The 15440-nt window shown below is 36.3% G+C and overlaps 1 protein-coding gene across 2 annotated transcripts in view; it reads left to right on the top strand.

The window, feature by feature from the left end:
• Window positions 1–15440, top strand: part of BCKDHB (branched chain keto acid dehydrogenase E1 subunit beta) — a 110488-nt gene that overhangs the window by 51486 nt on the left and 43562 nt on the right. The window contains exon 9 of one of the 2 annotated variants that reach the window (XM_053939009.1): window positions 12149–12235. The exons of the other annotated variant lie outside the window; for it this stretch is intronic. Coding sequence (XP_053794984.1) covers window positions 12149–12235 — 87 coding nt within the window. The remainder of the gene's footprint in view (window positions 1–12148; window positions 12236–15440) is intronic. 2 annotated transcript variants of the gene reach the window in all.

Raw genomic sequence — 15440 nt, 5'->3', positions numbered from 1 at the left:
ACAAAGTCTTGCTGCTGTCCTGGTCATGCTACAATTCCCAGTATGAGCCAGAGTGAAAAACCAGGGGTGTGCCACAGGTGGTATTGCGAGTAGTTTCTCAGTTCCTTTCTCCATCCAGCTGTTTTCTTTCCAGAACTTGGCATCTCTCTTGCTATGGCTTTCTTTTTTCTTGCTGTTCTTCATCGACATTTCTGCACTTTTCATCTTCCAGGATTCATGTTTTTCTTCTGTCTGTTCTGCCATCAAGTTCTTATATTCTTACAGTCTATTACAAATTTAAGAAACATCACTTTTATTTTAATCTTTCTCTTTGGATCCAAGCAGGTTTTTTGCTGGGACGCTCTAACTATTGTTTGTCCTACGTGGTTGTTTGAATTGTGTTAAAAGCTACTGATCAATTCAGTGGGGGAAAATGAAAGTATCATTGTCTTCAGCAATTAAATTTGAGTCTGTTTTACTTATTTTATTGGTGACCTGATGCTATTTTTCTCTTTTCTTTTAAGAACAGTTGTTGGCTTCTAACAAGTTCTCCAAACCTATAGTTAGCTGCAGTAAAATTATTCTGAAGAGACTTGTTTTGTGGGCCATATCTGGCAGGATAGTGTTTTGCTTCTGGATGACCACTGCCAAGATTTGTTCCAAGACAGTGTTTTGTGTGTGTGTTGGGGTGTGAGTATGGCAGTGAATTAGCTGGCCCATTCTTAGATCCTCCAGAATAGCTGGGGAAGTTCTCTATCTGGTGTTCTTCACAAAAAGTATAGTACAATACTTGGATTAATAGAGGATTTATGGATCTTACAAATCACTGGATTGTCCATGCCTTTAAGAATTGCCCGGGATCCCAGCTGTTTTTCTAAATAAAAGAACAGCTGAGGCACCATTCATCCTCTTGTTTTATAACTTGACTTCACTGTCTGCCTTTTTTATGTGACTCTACTTGAGAATCAGAGCATCTGGAAGAGCAAGGGTACTGAACAGAAAAAATGGTGGTGGTTGTGAAGAAGGGAGATAAATAAGGCTAGCTAGATGCTCTTAGTATTTCAGGGGTTTAGGTACCTTCATAGTCCTAGGGTAGATCCCTCTAAGATTTTAGGACTTTCATCTTATGGAATGTGGGTGTTTTCCTTGCCTCTTTGGTTGTAGAAGACTGCAGTCTTTCCTTAAAGGTTATCTTGGAGGAACCTCAAAAAAACCACTCAGACTTAAAACTTGGATTTTATTTTTTTCAAAAAAAGTATTATAGTGAAAAGAATATGTACTATTACAGCCTGATTATTCCAGGAATTTGAGGGACAGATGAAATTTTCAAAACCTGAGAATATTGACAAACAATATGTATGTAAGTTTCTGAAAGTCAAGAGGAGGGGTAGGTAATCTCAAATTTTAATTTATTAATAGACTTACAACATTTAAGGCCTAAAATAAGTGCTGGATTTGAACATGAATATAGAAAAACTGAAGAAGCAAATTAATTTATGAAGGTGCTAATTAGTATGTATAAGAATTAATTAAAACTCAGAAAAGGACTTTTCTCCATGGAATGTCAGCTGAATGTGGTGATGCCACAGAGACTTAAAGGGTATCTTATAATGTGTCCATGAAGATTTTTGGGATGAAAAGGATCTCTTTAGTGTAAATGATTTCTTTGGTGCAGTATTGTTCATCTGTATTTCCCGAGACTTCCTAATTTTGCTCCCATAAACAGGGAACTAAAAGGTATAGAGGGTGAAGGAAGGATAAGTCTATCCATGGTGTTTTATTCACACTGGTGAAGGTTGGAAGCTGCTGCAAAAGTTCCTGTTCTCTGAAACTTTTGCTATTAAGTGTTAGGTTTTAGGCTATACACAAAGAAGGATTATTTGAATAGATGTATTTAATTGTGGTCAAGTAGGCAAATACAGTTCAAAGCATTGAGGAGTCATGAGTCACCAGTCCAGTGGATTAATTAATATTTTCCTTGAGTTTAGTTGCCATTATACTTTAAATATCTATTTAAGGAATCTGCTCATAGTTATTGCTAGAACACAATGACTGGGAAATCTAGAGGCATTTGGTTAAAAGAAGTTTTTTTAGCATTCATGCTACTTGTTTCAGTAGTGTTAGCAGATTGGAGTCTTCAGAAGTAAACATACTCTTGAACCAAATGTATATTAAAATTATTAATTGTCACTATTAAGGAGAGCTTCAAGTGCTAGAAAGTAAATGAGATGTGAAGAGGTGGAGTAAAAGAATGCAATAAAATCAGTGTAGTGTATCTGAAGTTATAAGAATGAGCCAGATGGGTTTTATTTTTAAATTTACTTTTGAATTCTGGACCTGTTTACATCCCTAACTAATTCAGTCTAGTTTGTATGTAGCAATTTGTCTTAAGGATATCAAAAATCCATGCTGTGGAATTCAGAAGTACTTTTTCTTTGCCCATCTCTTAATGAAGTTGATTAATGTGTTCTTAAATACTTCTAAGTTAAGCAGGAGTATCCATCTACATAAAACACCAATTTTCTTCACTGTCCCCTCAATTCATGACCATTATTATCAGCTGTTGTTTTCTCAGCAATTATCTGTTTTAGGGTACGTAGAATTATGTTATAAAATTATTACAAGAGGGTTTGTAGCAGTGTTACATTACAAGAGTAAGTTTACTGAAAGGCATTGGAGAGTTAGTCACTACTTGATAGAATATTAGTCCTTTTAGTCTACTTTAACCCTCTTCTATTAAAAATTATATCAAGCAGTCCAAACTGTATTGAGGTGCAACCTGCTGTGTGTCATACCTCATTTCTCTTTTCATGGTCTCAGCTATTTAAATTGCAAGTTCTTTGGAGAGGAATTTTCTTCTACTCTTCATATGCTACTCTACACATGGGGGATGTGTCTTTGGTTCTTAGCTTTGCAGGAAGCTTATAAATTTCTATGTTGATCATCTCAATCACACGCTGACAATGTTGTGTAGGATATAAAAGCCATAATTGTTTTATTATCGTCTCTTCATTGTTTCTTAGGATCTTCTACCTAGCCCTATAGCAACACCATTTGGTTTTGACTGCAATTTAAAAAATTTTCCATGTTACTTCGCATTATTCTTGTGCTTGTTTTCATTTTTCTTTATCTCTGCACCACCATCTTTACACTACAGCATTGTTCTTGGTGCTATGCAGGAAGAATCCACATTAGTATTTCAGAATTATTTTTGGCGTTTGTAGTGTAAAATGATACATACTGGAATATTAAAATCCTGCTATGTCGAGTCAGTAAATTTTATGTTTGTGTTAACATTTCTCTGCAAGACCTTTCATATGTGCTTCCCTGCTGTGGTCACATTAGTTCTTTATGAGCTGTTTCTGCCATACGTACAACTGGGGAAAAGATGTGTCCTGATGTGGATTTCAGTATGCAGCATCAGCATAGCAATGGAAACTCTGCCTCTAGGCACCACTGCAAAGAGACTGCCTCAGTCTTGCTTGCACCCTCCCTTTGGGTATGTAGATACACCGACGAGGTCCCCTCAGCCCAGTCCCCTCATCCACTCCCTTAATTGTCTTTGTGGCCCTCTGTTGGACTCTCCAGTATGTCCATGTCTCTCTTACTGAGGATCGCAGAACTGGATGCAACATTCCAGGTGTGGCCTCACCAATGCTGAGTAGAGGGGCAGCATCACATCCCTTGTATGGCTGCCAGCACTCCTCTGAATGCAGCCCAGGATGCCATTTGCCTTCTTTGCTGCAGGGGCACATTTTCAGCTCATGGTCAGTGTGGTGTCCATCAGGACACCCATCTCCCTTTTTTGCCAGGCTACTTTCCAGCTGTGCAGCTCCCAGTGTGCACAGGTGCCTGGAGTTGTTCCTCCCCAAGGGCAGGATTTGTTGCTTCCGTTTTTTGAACTACATGAGGTTCCTGTCGGCCGGTCCAGGTCTCTCCAGATGGCAAGACAGCTCCTTTGGCCCATCAGCTGCTCCTCACAGTTTGGTGTCATCTGCAACTCTATTAAGAGTATACAGTCTACCCCATTATTCAGATGCAATTGCAGAATTGCCCAAGAAGAAAACAGTAATATTTTCTAAATAGTGATGTAGAATGCAGATCTGAAAATGTGTCTTAAGATTGCTGGAGTGCTGCCAGCTGTGGGTCATCTGACTGACAGCACTCAGACTGCTCACAGGTACATGTCTTCTGCTTCAGTGAGCATTTGGTTGCCTTTTTGTGATCAAATTTAAGAAAATGTTAGGTATTTCACAAAAGAGTTATCAGTAAATGCTTTTAAGCTGTTTTTGATAAAACTAGTGTTCTTCACCCAGACTGAAAGTTTTGCATGATTTCTGAATGTGTTAATGAGATGAGGAAAAGTAAGCATAGCCTTGCTAAGGCTAAATCTGTGATTAATATCTGGATGTGTGGATAAGGGATGAGCAATGAATGACACCTTTACTGCAAGAAAGCTTTTGATACTCTCAGAATACTCCTGTATCCAATGAACAGCTCTGGTCCAGTGGACAGCTGGGTAGGTAAAATACTGTTTGTATGCTTGCATAGTCATGGTTAGTGGGTAGAGTGCAGTATTCTACGTGGAAGCCAGTGACAAGGACTGCAGGGATCTGTACCAGGGCCTGTCCTCCCTCACTTCCTTTATCAATGCTACTGTTAGCATCATCTCCTGCTTCTGCATTTACACTGTTGAAATTATAGCCCAGCTTCTGTCCATGCTCCAAATCATTTGCTTGTTGCTTCCCCTTCCTTTGAGGTCTCATTAGGATTTTCTTCCAGCTGTATATTGCTAATACCAAGGAGTTGGTAAAAGAAGCAGCCAGGTAGAAGCACAGTTAGATTGATTGTTTAGGAGAGAACAGATTTAAAGGAGTTATGTAAAATGAACTTAAGTTTCTTTTTTTGAGCTTTGCTCCTTATTACAAGTCTATGTTCAAATGCATAGTATGCATTTCCAAAGAGTTGAGTAGATAGCGTGGCAACTGTCTACAGCATACTACACTTGAGTACATGGTTTGATAATTTATTTGGTGAAGCATGAATCATTTGGTTTCAGGTAAACATCTTATTGGGCAGCAAATACATTTCTAATACTTCTCTTAATTTTCCTACATTTTTGACCATTGCAATAATACTTGCAGTTGTAATACATCATACTTTAGGTCTTTGTTGATTTTCTCTAATATCTGGTCTTTTATTGTGATTTGAAATCAATTGGAAAGGAGGTTAGACTGAAAAATGTTGGGGTTTTGTGTGGTGGTTTTTTATTTGGTTGTTGTTTTGGGGAGAGAGTGTTGTGGGTTTTGTTTGTTTTCGTCTTTTACTCCAGAGAAAGCAGGTAAAGGTATAGTGTCAGAGGAGGGTTGTGTAGCAGGACAGCCTCTCTTACCACTCTGTGGCAAGGGAACCTTGTCACAGTTGCCTGTTAGTATTGTCTTCTTCTTTGTTTTGCTTCTCCTTGATAGAAACCCGAATCAAAGTGTCTACATCTTTGGCTCTTTGCAGTCTGGAAACCGTAGAGGATCTGCTTGTCATCATTCTTGACATATAAATTAGTTATCACAGATCCTTTTGCTTTGGGGAAAATCATTCTGTGCTTCCAAGGCTGGCAGTAGGTCTGAGCCTGTCCCAGCAACTTTGGCTGTGCCATCTGCAGTCAATGAATTCCAGACTTGTAGGTCAGAAAGCACAGACCTTGGTTGTGTCAGCTGAAAAAGCAGACAGGAGTGGATTAGACACCTCAATTTTGGTTAAGTAGTAACAGGAAGACTAAGATTTGTGCTCTGCTAATGTGAGTCAGTTCAAATTGGCAACTATTTAGCTGTTTGTCTCAAGCTAGAAAGGTGAGAGACTTGTTTTCCATTCCCTGCTGTTAATCAGCATAGTAGTTTATTACAGAATTGCCTATGGTTTTTTCATTTTATTGTTTGAGAAGTTTTGGTTAAAGATTTTTTGGTCCAATGGCCTTCCTAAGTGATGTAATAAAAATGACTTATTTTTCTTTCCAAGTAGATTTTTTCTTTGATCTTCATAGATGGTTGCCAGTGTTAGGCTAAGTTTCTCTGCTATACAATTGGAATACTGTGATAATGTTTGTTATACTTAAGAGAATCTTAACAGAAGGGGGGTAAGACTGACTGCCTTGTTACCAGTAGTTGAGAAATCTCATTCATGCTTTGGGCTGTTGAACTGTTGAAATAATGGTTTTTCATGTCATTTGTTTATCTGGGAATTGTCTTGGTTGTACTGAAAAATACCTCAATGAGTTTCAGTCAATTTTTGGAAGTGTAGCATAGACACTGTGACAGAGTACACATCTCTCATTTTCCTTCTCTGGAAATCTAGTTCTGTTGAATCCCACAGCAACTGATGTTATTTTGTTTTCCTCTTTCATTTTTTCTTCAGTGTTAAGAATTATTTTTTGTTGGTTGGAGCTTTAAAGAGGCCATACTTTTCCTAGTTTTCCTGCTTCTGTGAGAAGGCACTCTTGGGCTATAGTTTGCAAACTAGAACATGTTTGTTAGGAAGCTGCAGGATTTTCTTGTGTCCAGGCTACTAGGACAAAACTGTTCCCCTTCTTTCTATTCCTTCTCTTAGGTGAAAAAAAAATAATGCTTGAGGATCTGTTTGGTTTTCCAGAGATCCCAAAAGTCCAGTGGGATTCGTCCTCTGGGATGTCTGGAAATTGGGGATGGAATAACTGCATTTTCTAAGACTGTCAGTATCACATGCACAAACAATTCATTGTAGCTGGGATGTGTCATCCTGTGGATCTGCATGTGCTAAGTGAATGTAATCCTCAGTGACTTATCTGGCAGATTATGTTACATATTGCTCTGTGGGAAGTGCTGAATAGAAATCTGGGATCTTATTTCTATTCCTGTGCTTGTGGTGTTCAGTACCAAGAATGCTGCTATGCAATTTGTTATTGAAACGTTAAAGGGAAAGTAGAACTAATGGCTTGGGGAGAGTAGCCTCCCTCAGGTTTTATGTTTTCCAAGCACAAATTCATTAAAGCTGGTCTAAAATGAAAAAGGAAAGTGTTTCTCAAGACATTTATTGAAACTTTACCAAGTAATTTTTTTTTAAAGCTTCCATATTCTGATTTGTTTTCAGCAAAAGCACACACTAATTAATGTTAATTTTTATACCGTTTTATAATTGCTTCATACATGCTCAGTACAAAATGGAATACAATAAAATATAATTTCTGTACTTTTGCCAGCTTTTTAAAAATTATTGTGGAGAGCTAGATTTTTGATTATGCAAGAAATTTTTATAGTCTCTAAAGAACACAATCAAAAGTATGCAAAAATTTAAAGGGGAAAGTGAACATAATTTAAAAAAATCCTTTTCTTTAAGAGATGGAAAATCTTTTTTTTCTGAGAACATAATTTTCTTCTTAAAAAAATAGCTAGCTTACCATTGTGACAAAATAACAGCTATTTATAAGAAAAGTTTGATAATTTCTCTGAAGGCAGTGTCTGTGTTAGTGAAGCAGCTGGCTACACTGGTAGTTGTGGTGTTGCTATATGTGGAGAGCAGTAGTGTTACATGTGGCTTAGCATCAAACTCATTTTGGTTGGCTGCTTTCTCCTAAATAAGGGCAGAACATGTTACTGGTAGTGTCAGCACTTGGATTTCAAAGTGCTTGGAAGTGCCAGGCTTGTGTTGTTTTCATCTGTCATCAGTGCCTGTAGGACAGGAGAAAACCTCCAACACATTGAATTGAGAGTTGAACAGAAAAGTGATTATAGAAATTCTTGGATAGAGAGCGCGATCACGGAGGTTGAAAACAATTTCTTCAACTGCTTCACTATAAAAGCACTGGGCTGCATCTCAGAAAATCTTCAGAGTGCACCCTGAAAGCATTTGTTTTGCAGAGGCATTAGGGGCTTTTTTACATTTCCTTATCAGATTGTGCTGTTAGCCTTTTGCTCTGATGCACCATCCATTCTCATTCTTGTGAATGACACCAATGTAAAACAGAAATGACAATTAAATTGAGGTGGAAAAGTATAGTCAGTATTGGTTTCTGTGTTTTGGAGTTTTTTGGGGGGCTAATTTAATAGTTTAAAGCCCTTGAGTCTTTTCTCTAATGACTGGATACAGCAGAGGTGACATTGGTGTGCCATAACCTGGGTCTCTGCTGCCTTCCAGAAGGAGAGAGCGCTGCTGAAGCTTTTTCTGTGCAAATCTTGATGTGCCTTCCCTCCCAAAATCTGTCTCTGAAGTGGTGTTTGCTGCATTGCCCATTACCTGATGTTATTGAGCTGCATTTATTTGAACTCTAAATGCTCTTCTGAATATTAGGCTTTGGTTATCCTGAAGATGATCACCTAATCTAAATTAACAGCAACTAATCTTTTGCCATAGATCTAAGAGGTGAAATGAATGTCTTATAGAAGAGCAATGATACCTGCAAATAATCACTAACTATGTCTGCTGTGCCCTGTAGATAGTAGAGCAGCTAGTTTTGAAATTTACACTTTTAATTGAGTAATTATTTTGCTTCCAGGAAGTAAGGTTAAATTTTCATTTGAAGATATAGAAATTAAATGTTAGCTATTCTAGAACACTATGCCAGGCTTTGCTCTAAGCTATGCTGACTGAAATATTTTTTCATGATAATAGATATTTAAAAATTGTGTCTAGATGAATCCCATCTGTTGTTATTGTCTGCTGTTATTACTGTATTGTGCTGTCATATGTAAGATAGAAAAAACAATATAATAATTAAAATTAGAGAGGGCATACAAAGGCTAATATGTTTGCAATATGTTTGCTAACTGAAAGTATTTATTGGCCAGGAATTTCTTAGTCTGATACCTTATGGATCAGTTTTTCCACAAAAAAGCCAGTACTAAATTAACTGGGGAGAATGATCTGTAAGCTCAGAAGACACTATCAAGAAAGAAGCAGCTATTCAAAAGTAATTAGAAATACATGCTCAACAGTTAAGTGTTGAGAACATTTAATAGGTGCTCAAAAGTAAATTTTCATAGTTTGAAAAGTAAGACATTAGTAGTGAGCTGACTCGTAACTGTGTGGCACAGAAAGGCAGTGATAGTGAATGCAGATAGTCTCAAGGTCCTGCAAAGTTGGATTTTGAACCTGTTTTTTAAATATTTCTATCAAATATAAAGAAAACATTATAATTGTTACTGGTAAAAAGAAGTAAGGAACAGCTAAGAAACAGCTAAAACAGTTACTGATAAAGAGAAGATAAGCTCATTAACTGAGCTAAGCTCTGGCGCATTCAGTATATCCAAATATGATTTTGTGTCTTGAAATAATAAAGGCACACTATATTTTCATCTTTATTTCAGGAAGCCATTATTTTAGCCTTCTTTCCCACAAGCAGGGAGCTGCAGTTATCACTAAAAGCTGGACTCGTCCTGTTATGCTTTGGCCTAGATCCAAGAGCTGCAGTACTGCAGCTGCATTATCTCTGCATTTGATGGTATTCTGAAAAAATCTGGAATGCTGGTTCCAGATGGGTGTGCTTCAAGAAAGACATGGAAAACTGGAAATTATTCAGGGTAGGGTTTTAAGAATGATGAAGGAATTGGAAATGTGCTGTTTGCTGAAAGATTTAGAGCACAGTCTGCCTAATTTAGCAAAATCATGGTTAAGAGACCATTTGATCGCAGTCTTAATGTATTCATTTGGGAGCAGAAATGTGATAATAGATAGTGCCTTCTTCTAGCAAACAAATAAAACATGAAGCAGCAGCTTTGAAGTTAAGTCAGCCAAATTAACTTGGAAATAGGGTGCAAAATTGTAACCAGGAAAGGATATAAAAACTGGAACAATGTACCAATAGGTATGACTCATTTACAAACACTGGAAATACTTAAGGTTGTATATGTTCCTGAAAAACGCACTGTAGGGTTGGTTGGGTTCTAAAAGCACCAAACCTCTGCATGATTTTGTAGCAGAAATGATACATATAGTGTGTCATGGTAGGGCTGAGAAGTTTGTATGCAATGCTTGGTGATCACAGTTGCTTGTTCACTCTTAACAAGCTCCCACAGATGTGGACTTCCTTGAAGCCCGTGGGAATCATATGTAAAAACAAGGATTTCTCACACAGTAGAAGCAGGTTACCAAGAAGAGATTATTTTTCCCTTCCCCCCTGCCTTTTCTTTATTTACACGTATTCAATCTGAGAACAGATGAAATAAAAGTTATTAATTATTTAATATAAAATACATAAAATACTATATTGGATTCAAGAAACTGGAGATGCGAAAATAATTGGAGACTGAGACATAGTGAAGGAACACATTAAGGATCCTTTTCTTTTTCTTCTGCCCAAAGCATTAATTATCTCTTTGGGGAGATAATTTACTGGACTGAGGGATTATTGGTCTGACCCTATGTGAATTTTCCTATATGCTAATAGTGTGTGATTATATTCTATTATCCTCTGAGAAGCAAAGTCTGTAACTTTAATCACAGCTTGTAATGTATCAAAATTAATGATACATTCAGTTCAAATAGTGCACTCTCAGAACAAGTATATGCAAAAGAATCTTTCTTTAAAATAAAGAGGATTAAAAAAACCCCAAACAACGGAACTGAACTTTAACATTGATTAGTTGTATCAGTTTTACTATAGCAACTTGTATGACAGCAACAGATTGTATCAGTTTTAATCATATCAACTTAAAAGTGGAGCGTACATTTGTTCATGGAACTGTTGTTCTGATGTACTGGACAGATTTATAGTGCAGTTAATACTGCTGTTCCTTTAGATATGAGTTTCCAGTGCTGGAAAATTACCCCAGAAATCAGCCTATGTAACTGGATTACTTTTCAACTGCTGAAATGACTTTTTCTGTCTTGTTTAGCTCTGAATGTTTTCAAACCACTTTGTAGTACAGTATATGGAACATGTTCATAGCCTACGAGTTGCCAGTACATCTGTGCATGAGCTGCTTAGAGCCACTGATAGAGTCATTGCTAGAAAAGCAAAAGAATTAATAAAATACTTGAATCAGAGAGAAAGCTGCATAATTAGGGCATTGCTTTTATGTGTCCTATTACATAGATAACGTGGAGCTGTCTGACTGGTGAGTGTGCTGGTGTAGACATTACATTAAAGATCACAGTATTCAGAAGGTCTGATCTGATAGCAAGCACTCTCTTGGGCTTTTCCACTTGATGGATAATATTAGACCAGTAGTACATTATGTACTTAAATATCAGACTGTAACTGTTCTTGAAAGATTAACATACACAATAATCAGATTTTTTTCTGTTGTACATATCTACAAGCTTATGAAAGTTTTTTATGAGTCTTTCTATTATAACAAGTTTAAAATGCATATCATGGAAGCAGAGACTTTGCTACCATATTTCTTATTAAAGGCATCTGATAGTATTTGATTCAGGCAATTTAGCATAGTTCCAATAAACATCAATATATTTGTGTGTGGTGAAGCTTTATATTTCCCATCAGATTAAAAATATTTTGCTTTCATTGTTATCTTTTGCAGTGAACACAGTTTTGTTTTTTTGATCAAAGATGGTTATGTCATCTGTATATATTATGCTATTTATTTAGCTATGAAGTAGATTACATAAAAACTGCACAAACATTGAAATCTAAAATTAGAAAATGGTACTTCTAATTGCCATGTAAATTTTAAATATGCAGCACTAATCCACAGATTTCTTGCTAAAATTTTTATTTAGCAATTTTACTTTCTGAATAGCAGTGGTTCATGAGTTTATATAGGATGTATTTGTACAACAATATCACTGAAGAATTTCTTTGTGTATGCGTATTTTAGTATTTTGAGGACTCAGTTTTTTACTGGCTACTTGTTAAAATCCTTATTCTATATCAGAAATGTTACAGTTTGCATTGATAGGGTAAATTAATATGAAATGGGTTTAAATTTATTCTTGATACTTGCTTAAAATTGAGTGGAAAATGTGAATACTTTTATAGTGAGTATAAAACCATCCTATTAATGACTCAGTTGAGTATTTTAGGATAATTTATTGTTCACTGGAAAAGCAAGAGGGGAAAAGTAGCTGTGTTCTAACACTGTGAACAAAGTCACATATTTCATATATTCCACAAGTAGTACAAGTAAGAAATCACAAGAGCTGTAATTTGATGACATTTTGGGCGTTTGTTTTTTCTTTTCAGTCGGTGGCAAAGACTGGGCGATTGCTGATTAGCCATGAGGCTCCCTTGACAGGAGGATTTGCATCTGAAATCAGTTCCACAGTTCAGGTACACAGGTTGTTTGTTTTTAAGTGATCTGTGTGGATGAATATGTTTCTCTGTAGAAGAAGTGTCACTTTAGTATTTAACACCACATTAAAAGTTGAGGTTTTATGTTTTTTTAAAATTATTGTCTTTTGCAGTTTTGTGGATGCTTGCTTTTCTTTATCTGAACAGCTGAGAAATCATGTACCTACTAGGCACTGTGCATAGTGTCTGCTAAGCTTGAAATTTAACTTCCACTGCAAAGCAGGGACAATGTGCACTGTGAGATGCAGGGGAAAAAAATCTTCATGTGTAGTCTGGTTTTAATGTTCTTTTTTATTTTTCTCATATGCTTATCCCTTGAGCTTCTTAAAAATACATTCTAGGAATGTTGGAATCAGACACAGAAAAGGCATTCAGCACAGTATAACATCGTGTGACACACGGTGTTCAGAGGCCTCTTGAGAACTTGCAGAAGTTGTTCACGTGTTTGTGGTGACGCTCGTGCACGTGTTGAGCTCGTATGCACAGAACAGCTTGGAAAGGCTGAGATGTGCATCAGTATCAGGTACAGCTGGAGCATTAGGCTTTGGAAGTCCTTTTGAGCTTTCTGATGTGTTTTATACCTGTACCTCCTTGGAAATTTTCCACTTAACTTGATTTCTTTCCTGTGCACATCAGTTGTACTGATTTGTATAAACATCTAAATTAAGTGTGTCCATCACTATCTGATGATTCTTTTTTGATTATTTTAGGATAGTTAAATTATAGGACTAGAGTGAAATTGGATTGTAAAATTCACAAAATATAAACTATGTAGGCAGTAATTAAAGCTTGATAATTATCCTTTTTATGGGAAGGAATAGAGTTATTAGTTCTGGGAGTGTAATTCTGAATTAAATATGCAGAAGGAAGCAGAATACTATGTTTCTTTATCTTTGTGGTATAGTTTCTTTTAAAGAGTAGTTGTACTAATGTACTAAGGTACTACTGTACTAATGTACTACTACATTACTTTTAATGTAATTATATTAAGGTAAATTCATTTTTTCTACCAAAATGTTTTCTCCATTAAGAACCAAATATTTGGTTTCATGGAGACCTCCTAGCAGCCCTCTACTATCTGAAGGGAGCTTACAAGGAAGCTGGAGACGGGCACTTCATCAGGAACTTGAGTGATAAGAAAGAGTCATGCATTCAAACTGAATGAAGGGAAATTCCTGTTAAATATATGGAAGAAATTATTTACTGTGAAGGTGGTGAGGCACTGGAACAGGTTTCCCAGAGAAGCTGTGGATGCCCCATCCCTGCAAGTGTTCAAGGCCAGGTTGAATGGAGGAGCTCTGAGCAGCCTGGTCTAGTTGAAGATGTCCCTGCCCGTGGCAGGGAGTTGGAATGAGATGAAGGTCCCTTCCAACCATTCTATGATTCCATGATTTTTCATCCTTCTAAATAATCAGCATTTGACCTCCTTTCTTTAGTAGATAGCCCCTGATTAAACTAGGATTAATAAAGCCATAAGGTACTGCCTGCTGTGGGTGTAGGAAATTAATTTTCTTTATAAATTCTCACAAAAATGTGAAATAGACTCAACAAAAAAAAAAAGCCTGTCTTCTAGCATCTTGTATTATTATCAACACTTGAGGAGGAAACTATTCTAAGGTGAGCAGCAAAGTCAAAATCTACCTTATAACAAAGGAAAGCATATGTGGTGGATAAAAAAGTGAGCTGAAAAAAAAATCTTATCAGGAAATATCATTGGAAAAATATGGGATGCCCAATATATTGCTAAAATTACAATATGAGTTTTTAGTTCTCTGACCTCCACTGAGAAAGACACTTACCTGATTGATCCTTCTTGAGGTGTTGTTTTTCATGTCTGAGATACATCTGACAAATATCACTTGTTTAGAAAACAAAGTCGAAAGTGCTTTAGTAAAGGGCTATTTATCTCTGTCAGTAGTGAAAGAAAATACTTGTTTTATTATAGTTGCTCATAATTTTATATTTGTCTTTCTTAGAAAACTAGGCTTTCTGTCTTAAGAAATATTGGTGGAAATATGCTCCTCAGAATAAATTTGAATATAACTTTTTGGCATTGCATTTATCTATGACAAGTTTCTTTCATATAAATTGCCTGACTTGACTCTGTGTTAAAACCATGTGCTCATTACTCTGTATATCCCTTCTTGAAGATTCTATCATCCATACTAAAATTGGATTATATGAGTACTTTAAAGTATTTTGATATGAGTACTTTAAAGATTATACTGCAACAGAGATTTAAAAAAAAGTTGCAGCTTTTAAAAGAACACTATTGCTTTAGGCATAATAAAGACCTTCCTTTTGTTATTCAGTTAAAAATCTTGATCTCTTAATGATCAGGTTAAGTCTGTATGTCTAATATCACTGTGCTGTAAAAATGAAAACAAAAAGTGAAATTCTCTTTTGCTGGATACAATGCATACTGAGAATGCCAAAAATTGGGGATTGCAGTTGGCTTTAGTTTCTTCTTACACATGGAAGTAATAAGACTTCAATAAAATATGTCCAGTTGGATTAGATGGTTAGTTTCCATATTGTTATTCCATCCTTGCTGTGAGGTCTCATCATAGAAATAAGGTGAATGGAAGTATATAGGCTATTTTAAAAGTTAGTGGTCACATACACTTCATGCGATATACAATTCAAGGAAAAGAGATCAAATGGTAATGATGGCTTTCACTCACGAACTGTAGGAAAAAATACATTGAATACTTTTCTTTTTGCATATGAGAGATTAAAAGCAGCATTTGGAGAGCATGTTAAATCAGATTTGTTGTGTGTTGAGTACAGAATATTTTAAAGGGGCATGTTACTGCACTATGTGGTCATTTACTCTGCTCAGACATAAAACTAAAACCAAGAAAAGATGGTGTACTCAAAACTCTACATGATACAACTTTGCCCTTTGCTACAATATTTCATATGTGCTTTCAATGGGTATTCTGAAGTGAGCAACAGATACCAGCACAAATTCAATACAGGTACAGTTAAAAGTCCAAGTAGTTTATATTCTGTATAAAAGCTTGCAAAAGTGTCATATGCAGCAGAGGAAGTGTTAAACTTGCATAAAGCACGCTTTGAGAAGCATTGGGAGAGAAGCCCACTGACATGTCACTTCCAAAATAATGAAGAATTGTGTGTGGAAATCATCAGTACATTAATCATTTGCAGTACACAGAAACAT

This window comes from Vidua chalybeata, chromosome 3 (assembly GCF_026979565.1).
Source record: "Vidua chalybeata isolate OUT-0048 chromosome 3, bVidCha1 merged haplotype, whole genome shotgun sequence".
Lineage (NCBI taxonomy): Eukaryota > Metazoa > Chordata > Aves > Passeriformes > Viduidae > Vidua > Vidua chalybeata.
This window is presented reverse-complemented; position numbering and strand designations above follow the sequence as displayed.